This window comes from Ovis canadensis, chromosome 25 (assembly GCF_042477335.2).
Source record: "Ovis canadensis isolate MfBH-ARS-UI-01 breed Bighorn chromosome 25, ARS-UI_OviCan_v2, whole genome shotgun sequence".
Classification (NCBI taxonomy): domain Eukaryota; kingdom Metazoa; phylum Chordata; class Mammalia; order Artiodactyla; family Bovidae; genus Ovis; species Ovis canadensis.
Genome location: NC_091269.1, coordinates 33,448,900 through 33,467,445, shown reverse-complemented (window position 1 = coordinate 33,467,445; position 18,546 = coordinate 33,448,900). Strand labels below are relative to the sequence as shown.

General features: G+C 38.7%; 1 protein-coding gene across 11 annotated transcripts in view; it reads left to right on the top strand.

The window, feature by feature from the left end:
- ANK3 (ankyrin 3) overlaps positions 1 to 18,546 on the top strand; it is a 383,729-nt gene that overhangs the window by 280,883 nt on the left and 84,300 nt on the right. For all 11 annotated transcript variants that reach the window (XM_069571716.1, XM_069571712.1, XM_069571715.1 and 8 more), the window contains 3 exons: positions 9,423 to 9,529; positions 14,842 to 15,066; positions 17,812 to 17,966. In XM_069571716.1, the coding sequence (XP_069427817.1) occupies positions 9,423 to 9,529; positions 14,842 to 15,066; positions 17,812 to 17,966 (487 nt within the window). The remainder of the gene's footprint in view (positions 1 to 9,422; positions 9,530 to 14,841; positions 15,067 to 17,811; positions 17,967 to 18,546) is intronic.

The following is an 18,546-nucleotide window of genomic DNA, read 5'->3' as shown; positions in this document are numbered from 1 at the left end:
TAGGGATAGTCCTTGAAAGATAAGTGCCTTCAACTAGGGGCATTAAATGTGCTGCTCTTTCCTCTTCAGAGTGCTTTGCCAGCATTACTCAGCTGGTCCACTCAGCACCTCTCACAGATTGGTCAACAAGATTACAGACTTTTTTTTTTTTTTAAGGCAGAGAGTTTGGTGTTGTGATTTAAGGTAGTTCATTTAGACGTCTTGAGCCGGATGTTGATGTATTAACATTCTCAGCTTCTGTGCTGACCTTGACTTCACCTTCTCTTGTTAAAGTGGTTGCTAAATTTTCTTAAAATCAATCTGATTTGGAAATCCTTAGAATGCAACTTCATTTTGGTTTGTATTCGAGTCTCAAATAAGTCTTATGGGTAATAAGATTTCTAGAAAAGAAATGCTTTAGAAAAAAAACCCGGTTTACTAAGCTCTTAATTTTTTTTTTTTTTTTGCTTGAATCAGCTTTTCTTTTATGGAATCCATTTATAAGGTGTACATGATGTTTTGAAATATATCTGCATTGTGAAATGATGTCCATGGTCAAGCTAATTAACACATCCATCACCTCCCATAATTATCATTTTTTGCTGTGTGGTGAGAACACTGGAGATCTACTGTCTTAGCAAATTTCAAGTGTTTGATACGTTTTTATTCATTGCAGTCATTGTGCTGTGCTTCAGGTTTCCAGAATTTATTCATCTTGTAACTGAAAGTTTGTTCCCTTTGATCAATATCTCCTCTTTTCCTCCACCGCCCCACTCCCCAGCCTTCGGTAACCACCACTCTAGCCTCTGTTACTGTGAATTAGACTTGTTTTAAGATGGAACCCATTTCTTTCTGTTTTAAAAAAAATACATATCTCCCCTCTCTTTTGGATCTCCCTTCTCATCTAAGTCACCGCAGAGCACTAAGTAGAGCTCCGTGTGCCGTGCACTAGGTTCTCGTTAGTCGCCCATTTTATGCATAGTGACCTATATACGTCAGTCCCGATCTCCCAGTTCACCCCTTTCCCCCTTGGTATCCATTCATTTGTTTTCTCCATCTCCGTCTCTATTTCTCCTTTGCAAGTAAGATCATCTGTACCGTCTCTCTAGATTGCAAACATATGCATTACTATACAATATTTGTTTTCTCTTTCTGATTTACTTCAGTCTGTGTGACAGTCTCTAGGTCCATGCACCTCTCTGTGAATGGCACAGTTTCCTTCCTTTTTATGGTTAAGCAGTATCCCACTGTGCCACAGTCTTCTATATCCATTTCTTTAAAAGATACTTCCTAGTAGTTGTGGTAGATGTCCAGATAGACCTACTGTGTATCTCAGCAGTTTTCCATTTCATTCAGTATCTGCCACAGGTCACAATAATTACAGTAATCAGGGCAGCACCTACCATTCCTTTTATTAAATGTGTCACCTAATCCCATGTATTCAGCCGCCTTATGGACTAAGTATTATCGTTCCTGCATCGCAGACAAAGAGCCTGGGGCTGAAAGGGGTGTTTTACTTGCCCATCGTCACATTAGGTGATGGTTGGTGGTCCGGCTGAGAATAGAGCAGATCTGATGACTGCCTGAGTCCCTTCTGCTGCCACCCCTTAGGCCAGGTGCCACTGTCACAAGCGAAGCATGGCAGCCTGAGGGAAGCCTTGTCACCTGGAAGAGTCGATGTTTAGACCAGAATTTGTCGAGACCAAAATGGCACTTAATGTTTGTTAATCCAGCAGGCTACTCCCTATAGTCTAATAAAAACATACGCCAGCCTAAAAACTACACAAGGGGCTGCAGTGTTACATAAATTTAAGAAATAGATTCAATTATAAAAGATCTGGGAGTATCAGGATTATTATTATCTGTGTTTTTGTTTACCTAGCAATTTAGAATCTTCACACCATCTTCATACTCCTGGGGTCGTTGAGTGCTCACAGTGAGTTTGGACAGTTAACATTATCCACCACTACTCTAATGCAGAAATAGAGGTTCAGTGAGGGTTTCTGACTTGCCGCTCATGAAGTGAGGCAGCCCACCTGAAGCCCAATCATCTATTCTCTGTCTAGGGAATCTGACACCCACGTGGCCCTGCTTGACATGTGGCTGTAGGCTGAAGTTATCCTTGGGTAACTACTAAAGCCACTAAGTGCTGGGTAGTGACTTTTGACAAGCTTGTGCTCTCCCGGGTGCCCAGGCTGCTTACATCATCCAACTGTTTCTCAACTAGATCGTGTTTACAGGTTTTCCGATTAGATGCACTGAGTTTTGCCTGTGACCTGTTGCTGTGAGCTTTACCTGGTGCCGTTCACGTTAGCAGTATCCAGACCACCAGTTCATCTGCAGGATGACCTCCTGCCGGGGGCAGCCACGCTGATGGACTTACCTGGTGCCATCTGACACTGGGGGCGGCAGCCTGGCTGCCTGCACCCTGGAGCATTAGCCGATATTGGAGTTAACTGGATTTCTCTCTTTTCCTTGCAAATACTTTCTCTTCTCCTGACACTTTTCTTCCATGCCTGCGCATATATTTCCAGGCCTGGGCATTTGGGTGCATCCTCATTGGTGAAGCCAGTGTGTACTTGTTATCCTCTTTGCTCTGATGAATATGGCTGGTGAGAAACTATTTTGGGAAAGTATGAAGCTCTTGGAGACAGTGATATCATCATTATTCAGGCTTTAGACTCTATTGAATAATGTGCATTTTGATTTTAATAGTATCCTTGACATCACTTCTAAGATGAAAAATGATGTGCTTAATCATAATCATTTTAGACTTGGGGAGTAAAAGGTCTTAAGTCAGTGTGAACTTTTCCTTAACATAGTGTTTTAGGTACTGAGTATATACTTTATCAATTCCTTGAAATCCCTCTCTGAACCTCAGTTTCCTCATCTGCAAAATGGTGTAATATTACCTCCCGAGGCTACTCGGTCCTGAGGATTCAAACAACACGTGAATGTAAAGGCCTAAGGACAGTCCTTAACGTTGAGTTGATAGAGTTGCTGTTAACATAGAAATTTAACCAAGACTAAGGCATTTAGGGTTAATGCTCAAAATTCTCCAAGCCAGGCTTTAGCAATACGTGAACCGTGAACTTCCTGATTTTCAAGCTGGTTTTAGAAAAGGCAGAGGAACCAGAGATCAAATTGCCAACATCTGCTGGATCATCAGAAAAGCAAGAGAGTTCCGGAAAAACATCTATTTCTGCTTTATTGACTATGCCAAAGCCTTTGACTGTGTGGATCACAATAAACTGTGGAAAATTCTGAGAGAGATGGGAATACCAGACCACCTGACCTGCCTCTTGAGAAATCTGTATGCAGATCAGGAAGCAACAGTTAGAACTGGACATGGAACAACAGACTGGTTCCAAATAGGAAAAGGAGTATGTCAAGGCTGTACATTGTCACCCTGCTTATTTAACTTCTATGCAGAGTACATCATGAGAAACGCTGGACTGGAAGAAACACAAGCTGGAATCAAGATTGCCGGGAGAAATCTCAATAACTTCAGATATGCAGATGACACCACCCTTATGGCAGAAAGTGAAGAGGAACTAAAAAAAGCCTCTTGATGAAAGTGAAAGAGGAGAGTGAAAAAGTTGGCTTAAAGCTCAACATTCAGAAAATGAAGATCACGGCATCTGGTCCCATCACTTCAGGGGAAATAGATGGGGAAACAGTGGAAACAGTGTCAGACTTTATTTTTGGGGGCTCCAAAACCACTGCAGATGTTGACTGCAGCCATGAAATTAAAAGACGCTTACTCCTTGGAAGAAAAGTTATGACCAACCTAGATAGCATATTCAAAAGCAGAGAATTACTTTGCTGACTAAGGTCCGACTAGTCAAGGCTATGGTTTTTCCAGCAGTCATGTATGGATGTGAGAGTTGGACTGTGAAGAAGGCTGAGCGCCGAAGAATTGATGCGTTTGAACTGTGGTGTTGGAGAAGACTCTTGAGAGTCCCTTGGGCTGCAAGGAGATCCAACCAGTCCATTCTGAAGGAGATCAGCCCTGAGATTTCTTTGGAAGGAATGATGCTGAAGCTAAAACTCCAGTACTTTGGCCACCTCATGCGAAGAGTTGACTCATTGGAAAAGACTCTCATGCTGGGAGGGATTGGGGGCAAGAGGAGAAGGGGACAACGGCGGATGAGATGGCTGGATGGCATCACGGACTTGATGGATGTGAGTCTGAGTGAACTCCGGGAGTTGGTGATGGACAGGGAGGCCTGGCGTGCTGCGATTCATGGGGTTGCAAAGAGTCGGACATGACTGAGCGACTCAACTGAACTGAAGGCATTTAGAAGATACATTCTTCTAACTGAGTGGGGTCTGTTGATTTAATATAGGCATCCTGTGTCTATAATTGTAAAGGGCCAGTCCTAGCACTGGAAATTGTTTTTGCCGTGTTTTCTCTACACATTATCAGATTTTAACAAATGGGCTCATATAAATAAAAGTCCTTTGAAAAGTAGAGGTGACTTTCAAAAAAGAAAGGAAAAATAGAAGCAACTACACATACTTTGAAAGTCTTTGAAAAGTAGAAACGACTATACCGTGCCAACACTGGCCTTGGTGCCTGATCTCAGGTGTACATTTTCACTTAATCTTCATATCAACCAGTTGTCAGTTTGAAAATAAGGGAACTTAGACCGAGAAAAGTTAAGAAACATTCTAAGAATCTTAAAACCAGCAAGTAGTGCTGGGGCATCTCCAAGTGGGCTTTCAATAAGGAAAGAAAAAGAAAAGTCAAAGGCAAAATATCTCCTTCATTCCTGGTGGAGGCCAGCTTGAGTGTTGTCTCTGACCCAAGTGGGCCTTAGTAACTGCACCCCTGGGCAGACCCCCTACCCAGTGGCCAGCATCAGTGACCCGGGACAGGCAGCCCTTTCACGAAGTTCCGCGTAGGGGAACAAAGCACGTGGCTCTCTTCTGTGACCAAACTCAGGCCCGCAAGAGTGAAAACTGCATCTGAGCAGAGCCTCCCAGCTGCCTTTCCCAAATCTTCCATGAAGATAAGTAAACCACATTTCCAGGGCTACAGTGCCTATAAAGGGACAGAGTGAGGCCTTCAGTGACACAATTGAGCTGCCTTTCCAAAATGGAAAGCTTACAAGTGGGAAAAGTGCTCTTTGTTCACAAATGGCAAAGATGATTTTCAAATCCAAGTCTGTGACTCAGCTCTAAAGCCCGGCTTTTCCATTAAGCCCCGGACACACCCCTATTTGCTGTGGGAAGTTTGAGAGCCGTCTCTAGTTCATCTTTTTTTTTTTTTTAATAAGTATGGTGTCTTTATTTTTTAATTTTTTGGCTATGCCTCGCGGCATGTGGCATCTTAGTTCCCCCAACCAGAGATTGAACCTATGCGCCCTGCATTGGAAACGTGGAATCTTAACCACTGGACCACCAGGGAAGTCCCTCTAGCTCAGCTTTTTCGAGCTAGAGCATGTGGTACCATGCACAGTGACGTGGCAGAACATTTTGAAATTCATATTGTTGATTAAAATAAGTAAGCAGTTCAAGCGGCACATTTCCGTTTTAAGTGAATGTAGCCATTCCCTTCTCCAGGAGATCTTCCTGACCCAGGGGTCGAACCCAAGTCTCCTGCACTGCAGGCAGATTCTTTACTGTCTGAGCCACCAGAGAAGCCCAGTCTGTAGAAAGAAGTATTCAGAGACAAGTAGCTTGGAAATGAAGCTACCACCTCATCTCTATAAAAACCATAGGTTCAGATGGCATGCCTTGTTTCATATTTCAGTGAATGCATTGTGAGAAGAGCCTTTTGTTTGTCTGTATTTTGGTTATTAAAATTGTTAGGCCTGCCCATAAACCTCTGCAAAACTCTATGGAAAAAAAACTGGGACAAATGTCAGGACATATGGCCAATTGTTCTGAACAGGCCTTTGTGTTTGTTCATTGTACACTGGTTCACTTGTGTTATGACAGAGTTCTTAGGAGTGGGGAGAGTGAGGGACCCAGGAAGGAGTCAGAGGGGTCCCCACGTGCTGGCACACTCCTGCCTGCATAAATATTACATGACGGCAGTGTTACCTTTTTGTGTGATATAATTGATCATTTCAATAATTAATGTCGCCAGTGCATGTTTCTAAGAGGACCAAGAGTAAATAATTGACTGTAATTACCAAAGAGGAGTGATATTATTTATTTATTAGAGCTTGAAAAAAATGGGTCCTCAGGAAAATAACCTTAAGGCCCCAAATGTAGGAATTTTAGTTTGCTAAAAGATTAAGCAGCACCACTACTTTGCATTAAATATTTTGCCCTAATCTGGACGTGAGTTGGGCTTCCCAGTTGGCAGTACTGGTAAAGAACCTGCCTGACAATACAGAAAACTTAAGGGATAGGGGTTCAATTCCCCCAATCCCAGGGGTTCAATCCTGAAGCTCCCCTGGAAGAGGGCATGGCAACCCACTCCAGTATTCTTGCCTGGAGAATCCCATGGACAGAGAAGTCTGGTGGGCTATATAGTCCATAGGGTCGCAAAGAGTCAGGACATGATTGAAGCAACTACGCATGGAGGCAGTTCTTTGGGGTCTCTAAAAGTCAGTAAGATTGGTAAATGAGGCCAGACTAAAGCCAACATCTAATCTTTGGTTAAACCATAAAGAATGTGGGCACTTTCTGAAGTGATGTATTACTCTTTGGGGATTAGGAACCTGGTTCTGTAAACTTTCATGAACATTCATTTCTGCATTCCCCTAACATCTGGGTAGGATAGTGACTGCACGTAAGTGTTCCACAAATTATTGTTCTGTTTGATTTCAGGGCTATTCTTTAATGTTTATAATTCACAGTAATTTAGAAAATTTGTTTTCTTATCAAATATACACACCAATAAAAAGTCATGTCCTGTTATCAGACATGCTCATTTGGATTAAAAGAACCTCCATATACACCTTCAGCCCCTTCTCTCCAGAGACAGTGACTTGGGTTACCTTTTGATGACTGAGTATTAAGCTCACAGGGTACTCTGCATGGTAGACGACTTGCCCTCTGTGACTCCCACGAAAGAAATGAACCTGGAACATTTCACTGGAAAATTTCAGAGAAGACTGTCCATTCTCAGCCTCCAGGCTCCATCCCTAACTGTCTATCTGGGAGACCAGTAAAGGTAGAAGTTTGGGTCTGAGCATTTGGTATATAAGCTTTCAGTTAATCTCCATTTTCACTATGGCGCCTTTAACCTTCTCATCTTCTGCCTCTGGTCTCTATAACCTCTAACTTTCTGCCAAGGATGATGGAGGGCAGTTAGTTATTTGGTGACAGATAAATCAGTGAGGGGCTTGTGAGGATCACATCACTTTTATAGAGACTTTCAACCAATCCTTGTTTTCCTGCTGATGTGTTCTCTTGTTCTCTTTGTGTGCGTGTGTGTGTATGTGTGATTTAACACTCAACTTCCGTTTTACTGGGGTTTCCATAGAAAGTAGATCTTTAGCAGGATGAAAAATGAGATTGATATCGTTTGTGGTCGTGAAATACTATCCTTCATCAGATTTGGAACCTTCTTAGTGATTCTGTCTTCAGACTTAGCCTCTACTTTATTTTCCTCTTCTTCCAAGAGTCCGGTTACACATATGTTAAAACTGTTCACTGTGTTCTACGTCTCATACCATTTTCTGTATTTTTCATTCTTTTAAACTATCTACCCTTGACACACACATACTACTATATTTAAAACAAATAACAAGGGCCTACTTTTTATAGCACAGAGAACTCAGTTCAATATTCTATAATAATCTAAATGGGAAAAGAATTTGAAAAAGAAGATGTATATATATGAAACTGAATCACTGAACTATACACCTGAAACTAACACAGCATTGTAAATCAACTGTAGCCCAGCATAACATACAATTTTTAAAATCTGCCCTTCATTTTGTATGTTTTTCCACTTACGCTTCCAGTTTACTAACCTTATTTTGTGTCGTGTCTACTCAAGAACTCACATTATACTGAGAACTGGACAAAGACCCATTGGACTCTTTCTTCTACACATTCCAGGGCTCTGTTGAATTATCCAACTGTATTTTCTCTATCTTTTCTATTTTCTTACACATACTAATCATAGTTATTATGATGACTGTAATGAAAGTTCTTATAAGCTTCCTTCCAGATATAGGATGACCTTGGGATCTGTTTACAGTGTCTGGGTATCTTTTTCTGGTTTTGTTCATGTGCTCTGGCCACCCTTGGCAGTTTTGCATTGCATGCTGGACATGACGTATTAAAAACGAGCTTGTAGACACGACACACCCAGCCGTGATATATTCCTTCACAGAGGAGTCACTATCTCTCTGCTCTGCAAATAGAGGGGTGGTTGAGTCTTCTAATCCAATCAAGACTTTGCTGAAATGAGGCTGGTTTGAAGCCCTGTTAAGCCTCAGGCAGTCTCTGAACTGTCTCTGGCCCTTCAGGGTCCTGATTTGAAATTCTGGTATGATCTTTGAGGCCCCACCCCTTCTAAGTCTCAAACTCTGAATCTTTTTCTCATGAAACTGCCCCAAAGCTCTACTATGCCTTTTAGAAATTTTCAGGTTGGTTTTTCAGCTTCCTGTTCTGCACAGCCCCAGAATTTAGCAAATGTTCTGAACGGAAATCTGTAGCGTGCTTGAGGCCACCCAGATCTCCACCAAAACTCTTTTGGTTTTTGTATTCCCTTACAGGTAGCCCCTGTAGGCACAAAGCCCAGATTCCATCTGCACTGGTAATTGACAAATGCCCCCAAGTTAAAAATGGAAACAAAAAGTCAGCTCATCTTTCTGCAGGTCCCCTCCTCGCCAAGTACAGGTCCTCCAGTTTTGCGCCTCAGTTGTTCTCTGCTGCCTGCAGAGACAGATGATTTCCATACTTATCTGGTGTGCTTAGCACAGCACTAAGCTGCTATGGGCTTCTCTATCCCACTTGGAAATAGAAGTCATCAAGATTGATTTTTTTTTTTTTTTGAGATTCAGAAAAGAAATTTACAGTTGTAGGATTAACTTAAGAGATTTTTGAAGTACTTAAAATCGTGGTTAAAATTACTTCTATGATCTTCCTTGTGCCGTGCCAATTACTCAAGTGGTTTCTTAAAAGACTGAAATAATAGAGCATATCAAGGAACTTTATTTTTTAATTTTTGAAACTGCAGTGTAGACCTATAGAGGAATATACAGTTAGGCCCATGGATGCAAAGGACTGATGACGCTGGTTATTTTATATAAGGGACTTGAGCATCCCCGGATTTTAGTATCCACAGGCACAGGTGGGTGAGGGGTGTCCTGGAACTGGTCACCGGAGGATAAAAGAGATGACTGTAAGAAAATGCTTATTTTGAATGTTGAACTATCTGGACTGATGGAGACATACAGGTATATTTTATAGGTGCAGAGAAACCACTGTCTTGGGCGAGTTGCTGACATAATATATTGTTTATTTTTCAGCATCTAACATTCACAAGAGAGTTTGACTCGGATTCTCTTAGACATTACAGCTGGGCTGCAGATACCTTGGACAATGTCAATCTTGTCTCAAGTCCTGTCCATTCTGGGTAAGTAACCAGGAAGTCCCTTCTCCTGTTAAATTAACATTGCATTTATCATTTGCAGTTAAAAATTCACATTGGCAAGTTTCACATGTGTTAAATATTGATCTTCTAAAGGACTCCATTAATGAGTATACGTGGCATATATTTGTAAGTCATTAGTAAATTTTTTTCTAGACAAGTCTGCATATCTGTTTTTATTGACAAAAGCACAGTGTTAGAAAGGAAATTAATAAAATGCTGGTGCATAAAAATTGCCTGGCTATTCTGGCACTACTTTTAGGCCTTTCATTTTGCATTTCAATAAAAAAATTTTAGTATAGTCATTTCTTTTCAATTTTACTTTATTCAAATGTTTTTTCTGAGTATATTATTTTCCTGAAATAAAATTATGATGAAGTTGTATTAAAGCTTTTTAAATAAATGAATTTTTAAAAGACAAGAAACAGTAAATGTACCAATGTGTGTGCACCAGAAGAGCTATAGTAAAAACCACATCAAAGAGGCTCCTCTTTGTTGCCCTGTTAGTCAGCAGGCAGCTAAGAGGTGACCTGCTTCAACTGCTAAATTGGTAATTACTGTATTTTTAGATATTGGGTTCTTTGCCTAATAGGTAATTAAAACTTCGGATAATCGATATGTATACAAATGGGAAAGAAATAATTTGAAAATTTCAAAGTATTTTCACCTGTGAAATTGATGTTTAGGCCATAAATTAATTGTAAGTCTGGACAAGTACAGATTCATTTTGAATTAAATAAGTTAACTATGATTAACATATGTGAAGTGCCTTATATATCTTATGAAGTATTTTTTGCTGCTTTGAATTACAATAAAGTGTGATGGCTAACATAGCTAGTGCTTGTCATATATCTGGCATTGTGCTAAATCTTTTCACATGTATTATTTAATATTTATTTGAACCTTAAAATGACACTGAGATAAGTTTTATCATTATTTCCATTTTACAGAGGAAAAGTCCTAAGCTCAGAGTAATGCTACAAATTATTTAAAGAATTCTTACACAATTACGGCTTGTAACATCACAGTTGTAAAACACAAGTCACCACAATGTCATTTAAACAGAAATAATTTACATGCAAGTGCTTTATAAACTATAAACTACATGGTGGTCTTTGAGTCATCAATTTTACATTTCTTTAATTCAATTAGAAAAATTCTTAATTATAGTAATATTAATTTTTAAACTGCTTAAAATATTTACATGATTTATAGTAGATGTATATGGGTCTAAAACCGCGAAAGCAAAAAAAAAAAAAAAAGTCAGAGTTGAGAAGGAAAATATAAAACACCCAGAACACATTCATTCAGTGGGCAAACATACTGAGTTTTTTGAACCAAGTTTAGTGAATCGCCACCATGTTACCAAGATCTAGAACCAGCACCTTGTACTCTACATAGGAAAGAAAAGTCCAAGGGTTTAATTTAGTAAATTGAGAAGCTGAGGCATCGTAGGATAATAAAATCAGAAATGAGCTTTCCTCTGCATTGGACACAGTATAGTATTTGAATATGCAACTTATCTCTCTTTCCCCTTGAATTCATTGACGACAGCAGACTTCTTCAGGGAAGGAAAGTAATAGCAGCTAGTTGGGCTTACTTGAAAAGGAGAATACACACTGGTATACACTTGGAACTAGCTCACTAATGCCAGGTCTATGGAGTAGCTTGTACGAAGCCATATGAGGCAAATCTCTTTCCAAATTGTCCCGCAAATGCCAAATGCCTTGGTTTTGTTTTCTGATGGTTTTTATTTTTCCTTTGCTTATCATTGACATTTTCTGTTGCTTGCTTCTAATTATCTTACATTAATTTTCCCATTTGCTTTCTAAATTATTTTGCAGCTATTCTTCTCCACTTCCTCAGTATGATTCAAGGTGATAACTGTGTCTTTTATGTGAATCATCCCTTTTTGTATTTTTAATTTATGTGAATTCTCCCCACAGATTGTGTCAGTGTCTGTAAGTGTATCAGCATTTGTCATCCTGCTGTTCCTAAAACTAGAAACATTCATGTGTTAGTTATAAAATCATCTGTAGAATTCCTGCTTTAGTTTAAATATTAATAAGATACAATGAATATGTTTCAGTATTACGTTTTCATTTGTTTTTGTAAGTTATAGTGCATGAAATTTTATTTTGTATACAACAGGTAAGAAGTGAAGTTGCTCAGGCCTGTGAGACTGTTTGCGATCCCATGGACTGTATAGCCTAGCAGGCTCCTCCGTCCATGGAATTTTCCAGGCAAGAGGACTGGAGAGGGTTGCCATTTCCTTCTCCAGGGGATCTTCCCAACTGGGGAGGGAACCCAGGTCTCCTGCACTGCAGGCAGATGCTCTACCCACTGCACCACAGGCAGGAGTTTAAAAAACAAATTTCTGTATTTCATGATGTTCTTGAATAATAGTACTCAATATTCTGCTTAACATTTGCCCCATATTTCCTCAGTCTTTTGGCTCTATAAAGCTAAAAACCTTAGAACAAGAAATAATCAGTAATGAGCCCCAGCTATGTGCTGGGTGCTATGCAGAATATAAACAAAGAGATTCTTCCAACTTGTCATTAAAATCTTCTAAGCCATGGTTTTTCCATTTGGTTCTGATATTCTCTGTAGCTGGGGTATTTTTATATTGACACTGGTAACCTTCTTACACTACCTTCAGTGTATATATGTATATATATTATATACCTTTAATATATATTTCATTTATTTATATATGTATAAGTAAATGAAATTTATCACTCAGTTGTGTCTGACTCTTTGAGACCCCATGGACTGTAGCCCTCCAGTCTCCTCTGCCATAGGAATTCTCCGGACAAAAATACTGGTGTGGCTTGCCATGCCCTCCTCCAGGGGATCTTCCTAACCCAGGGATCAAACTTAGGTCTCCCACATTGCAGGTGGATTCTTTACCGTCTGAACCACCAGGGAAGCCCATGATATATATTTCATGTATTTATATATGTATATATTTTTCCGTATTTTTTTCAACGTTAATAACCAAATCTGACCTAGGCAATTTCTCAGCACACCTAACAAAATAGTTTTGTTTATTGGTTTATTCAATAAACATTTACTGTGTGCTTATTATGTGTGAGAATCATGCTCAGCTCTGCAGGTAGAGCAGTGAACAAGACAGACCTGATCTGAATTAGTATGTGTGTGAGTGAGAACCGGCTGTTTGTTGCCAGGGTGAGCAAGGCCCTCTCAGTGTAAATACTCCAGTGTTTATTTGTACCAATACAACTGCATTTTAAAACGCAGAGTTTATCTTGAGACATTTTTCATTCATTCTGTTAGTTAGTCCCAACCACACATTGCTTTTTAACTACTAAAAGCTAGGAAAGATCAGATTTTTGTCTTGGGCTTCCTTACAATATTGCCACATGGTCTTCAGTACTGGGTAAAAAGTGGTTGTTAAGCTTGTACATGTCTAAAGAAATGAAGGCTCCCAGAGTAGCTGCAGGGGGGCCCTGGATCATTCAGCACTGGAGACAGTTCATCTGGACACTTGTACAAGTGAACGAGGATCTTTGTTTTTTAATAGGAGAGAGTTTTGTTTTTTGTTTTGTTCTGTTTTTGAGGGGGTCTGTCTCTTGCCCTCATACTTTGAATATCCCTGTGATTCCAGCCTCTCAAAGTAGATACAATAATATCAAAACGTAAAAACCATTCATTAATCCAGAGGAAAATGGCTAAATCCAAAATGAGCAAAAAGGTATGAAGTTGATGATAACTTCACTGATGACCACAGTTGGTTCTGAAAATCTGCTGGGCTGAAAGGTGATCCCCATGCGCCTGCCTCTCTCCATAGGGATGGTGGGCAGATTTGCTTCTTTGAAGAGGTTACTCTTTGAAGGTCAAGAAGCATCACTCTTTAGGAAGGGGTCTCCAGCTAAGACCTCCAAGCAGAGTCTGAAATCTATCTGGGGGGATGTTAGAACTGTTTGACAGAAGAGTAAACAGTAGAGGATTTTGATGGATGGGATTGTCCACCCCCACACCCACATACACACTCCAAATACTGTAGATATTCAGACAGTTTTCTAAATATCAACATTTGTTGCTCTTCCACAAATAAGCATAGTTTCATATGTGAGAACTAAAATGTAAAAATATATGTTTCTGTTCCCCTGTCTGACTTGCGCTCTTCCATACGTTGGGCTCATTGCTTATGTTTACTAGAGTGCTTTACAACCCGGTGACAAAGGTGGGAGGAGTCACAGAGGTCTTTTTTTCATGAACATATGATAGGAATCAAGATATTACCCAAATAAGCTTGGGATTAGCAGATACAAACTATTATACATAGGGTGGATAAACAACAAGTTGCTATTGTCTAACCCAGGGGACTATATTCAGTAACCTGTGATGAATCATAATGGAAAACAATATGAAAAATAATATATATATATGCGTAACTGAATCACTTTGCTGTACAGCAGACATTAACACATTATAATTCAACTATTTGCCAATAAAAAAATTTTAGATACTACCCAAATATGACAGTTAATTCTTTACATCTTCATAGCTATAAGCACAAGCAGATAGTTTTTCTTCCCTAGCTTTAATATAATTATATTGAGACAGAATTATATAGAGATGTTTTCTAAAAAGTCAGTTCAACAATTTTTGCATTTCTGTAAAGATACTCAAATGTAGGTTATTTTAAACAGTTTTTAAAGCCAAATTGATACCGAAAAGATTAAATCCCTTTCCATCAAAATTGCCTTAGTTGATTTTATTTGTTTCTGCTTTGTGAAAATAGTAAAAATTAGAGTGTCGGTATGATTAAATATACATTTATTTTCTGAGTTGTTCACATTTAAGACATACTGTGGAGTGTCATCTTAACTGCTGGGGGAAGAGATTCCATAGTCAGCAAATGGCTAAAACCATGTATAGTTACAATGACCCTTGAATATAATTTAAACCACCCACAGCAACCACATATAGTGGTTTTGTTTATGGGACTTTGTTTTTAAATGCAAGACAGTCCTTTAATAGCCAGTTTTTATTCCAGCTTTGAAACATTCACTATTCCTTTAGTTTGAGCATTGACAGAGTGATTGACTTCTGTTCAGAGGCCATTTGCCAGCAAAAATAAATTGTTGTGTTTTACACTTTTGCTCAGTTCACAAGCTGAATGCATGTTTGAGGTGTTTACTTCCAGTTTATTCTTAAAGAGAGGAAATGCTAGCTACCTTGTCTGTCTCTTTAACATCTAACTTCAGAACTGACTGTGAAGATGCTTTGTGTCTCTCCCTGACTCAGCCTCTGATCTTCCTCTGCAGGTTTCTGGTTAGCTTTATGGTGGATGCTCGAGGGGGCTCCATGAGGGGAAGCCGTCACCACGGGATGAGGATTATCATTCCTCCACGCAAGTGTACGGCCCCCACCCGCATCACCTGCCGTTTGGTAAAGAGACATAAACTGGCCAACCCACCCCCCATGGTGGAAGGAGAGGGATTAGCCAGTAGACTGGTAGAAATGGGTCCTGCAGGGGCACAATTTTTAGGGTAAGTCATTTTGTCAATTTTCATCTTGGCCCTTATACCGCATCTTTGATTTTCTTTACCCTTGTCAATTAAATTAAATCTATTGAGTTAACTATTAAATCTATTGAGTTGGACCATTTTGATCGGTTACAGCATTGGTGTAGAATCAAAGGTCACAAAGCTATGTAATTCTGTGAAAAGCTGAAAGGCTGGCACTTCCTTAACTCAGTTTGCTGGTCAAAGCTTTTACTAACCGAGAAGCATGCTCTCTGCTCAGTGAGTGCACGGAACCCCAGCAGCCCCCGTGGAAGTCAAGGCACCACTCTGACACGTGACATGTTGAATAAATGGCTATTTTGGGTACATGTCTTCTTAATGATAATTTTTGGGGGAAACAATCCATTGTGATCTGGTACTTTAAGAGAAAAAAATGAATTTATTTTCTGAGGTGGCACTTGGGTGCAAACCAGGCAGGCTCTGTCATGACTGACAGTTTGTTCACAGTTTCCCCTTCTTGTTTCTCTTCCTGCTGCATGGATGTTATTCAGTAAACTGCATCTTCCCACCAATCCTCCCCCTGTAAATGAGGGTGAGAGCTTGGTTAGCCGAATCCTGCAGCTTGGGCCTCAAGGAACAAAATTTATTGGGTAGGATCTTTATAGACAAGATACAGAATGTTTACAATTCTTTTCCATTTTCAATTTTTTTCTATCACACCCATGGTCTTATTCTTGTCTTAATTTTATTTTCAGTTTTTAATGCTTTCAGTTGATGTGTGTCACTGAAAGAAAAAATGAAATCATAGTGGCTTGACTTAATGTAGCACCCACCGCTACCTCTCTTGTGCTTTTCAAGCATGTGGAATTCACTGCAAGCATTCTGCTTTCATAACTTTGTGCTTTTGTAAAATTTACTTTCATTTAAAATATTTCAACTGATTATGGTAGTTTTTAAGATAGACTGAAGATCTAATTTTAACCCAGTGTAAGAGAAGGTATTTGCAGACTCTGAATCAACATTTGCTATAAATGATATATATGTGTGTGTATATATATATATATATATATCTCTGTGTATATATATATATGTATGTGTGTGGAGTTACATTTTTTTTTAAGTACTTATTCATACTAAGTAAACTTTATGGACTTTGAGAAGGAAAATCATCAATAAGTAAACTGATTTTGAAAAAAATGTTGGGAATACAAGATATTTAAAGAAAACCAAATAGGCAGCAGGTAGAATATTTGCTGAAGTTATTAAATTGTTTTGTTTTCTTCTGTTTAAGCTGAGGTGTGTTGGTATTCGTCTGTCTGCTTGTCTGTCTGACTGGTGTGTTGGCCTTGGCAGTCTGCATGAAGAAACCTGTTATGAAAACTTATGCTTGGCTTTCACCTTGGTCCCAGACCCTTGCTCATTTCTTCTCTCCAGTATTGTTGAATGTCATACACAAAGCCACATCCCTTAAATATTTACAGTGACAGTATCTGATACATCAACCTGCAAAGATTGTATCTAGTTCTCAAAAAAAAGAAATAATTCATGTCTGATCCAGGTGTGGTTAAAAATATGGTCAACATCTTAATAACTCTTGAAATTACTAACACTGTTAGGAATCGTTGAATCTGTTTTTATCCATCAAAAAATAAATGCATTATAAAAAATCTTTCAAACCCTTGATTTTAATTAACGAGCAGTATTTTGCCAAAAGTAAAATTTTCATACCTATCATCCTATTTTAAGTGAATGCTTTTGTAATAACTCAAATATTAATATGTTTTATGTCATTTGGTCATTACAACTACTATCACTTTTTATGCTGTTACCTATTTAAGCCTGTACCTTCTTTTCCCACTGTACATAATCACATAGGCTAAGAGGTGAGGTTACATACAACCTCTGTAGGAGAATAATGATACTGTCTACTTAAATGTCATAAAATAAAGCTGCACAATCCAACTACATAAACTGTGTGTGATTGTGGTCTGCTTACTTCCATTCATCTTTTTTAGCATTTATCCTATTTTAAAATTTAACAGAATTATTCCTGTGCTTGATTGGCTAGCTTCAATTTGCAGCCATCTTTTTACATTCTTTTGCAAAAGGACACTGTCAAAGATTAACAGATTGTTATATGACAATTTCAAACCAATAGTGCTTTTTCAGAAAGTTTAATTCCTATGCAGGCTAACAAGAGTGAGGAAATTAAGCTGCCCATTTCGTAACTTAAAAATTAAAGAAACTCTCTTGACTATACAGGCCATAAACGTTATGAAAACTGACCGTTGCAGGGAGTGGATTGTTACATTGATTGTTTTCTTACTAAGGGGAAAAAAAAAATCAGTAATCTCTCAAAATAATTTACAAAATTTCTTTTAAGCAATGACTGTGTCCTTTTAAATCATGAGTGTTTTGTATAATATACCTTGTGTTCTTAAAAACGGACCAACTTTCCTTCTTATGGTCTATTTTAATAATTTTCAATTCCTCGATTTCTGATGTGTGCTGAATATTTTCCCTCTTTTAAATCAAATGCCTAATATATGATAGGCCCCCAAGAATTGTTTGTGAATGAATGAATGATGGCATGTTTTCAGGCTTCTAATATATTATTTAATTAGCAAATGATTCTGCAGCTTTGAAATCATTCCCAACCTTAGTGGCACCTCTGATTTTCAAATGAATACTGTCAGTGAAACATTTTAAAAAGTATGAAACTATAAACACATTTCCTTTGATACCAAAATAATGTGGCTTTTTTTCCAGCCCTGTCATAGTGGAAATCCCTCACTTTGGGTCTATGAGAGGCAAGGAGAGAGAGCTCATTGTTCTTCGCAGTGAAAATGGTGAAACATGGAAGGAGCATCAGTTTGACAGTAAAAATGAAGATTTAACTGAATTACTTAATGGCATGGATGAAGGTAATTACAGTGACTACCTGCTTCTATAAATGTCTGTAGGCAGGAATCAAGTGAATGACTAGCACTAAAGGAAATAGTGCTTGAATTTCATACATCTGTATTTTAAAGTGGGAATCGGGTTCCTCAGCATTTGTTGTTTTCTACGTGTAAGGCATGAAGTTCAGTTTCATCTAAAACACTAGGCCTATCTGAATACTCATGTACAAATTTCTGATAATTCTCTCAGTCTGAAATCAACTATATCAATCTTTCCAAAGCTTAAGAAAGTTTTCTAAATCAAAAATGTGTAAGTAGGGGTAAAATAATAATGGAAGGTATGCAAAACATGGAGAGCATTTTTAAGAAAATACATTCACTTTTAAAAAACTGTTATTGGAGTGTAATTGATTTACAACATTGTGTGAGTTTCGGGTGCACAGCAAAGCGAATCAGTTATACATATACATGTGTTGACTCTTTAAAATGCTTTCCCCATATCGGTTATCACAGAGTATTGAGTAGAGTTCCCTGTGTTATACAGTAGGCTCTTGTTAGTTATCTATTATATATATATATATAGTAGTGTATATCTGTCCATCCT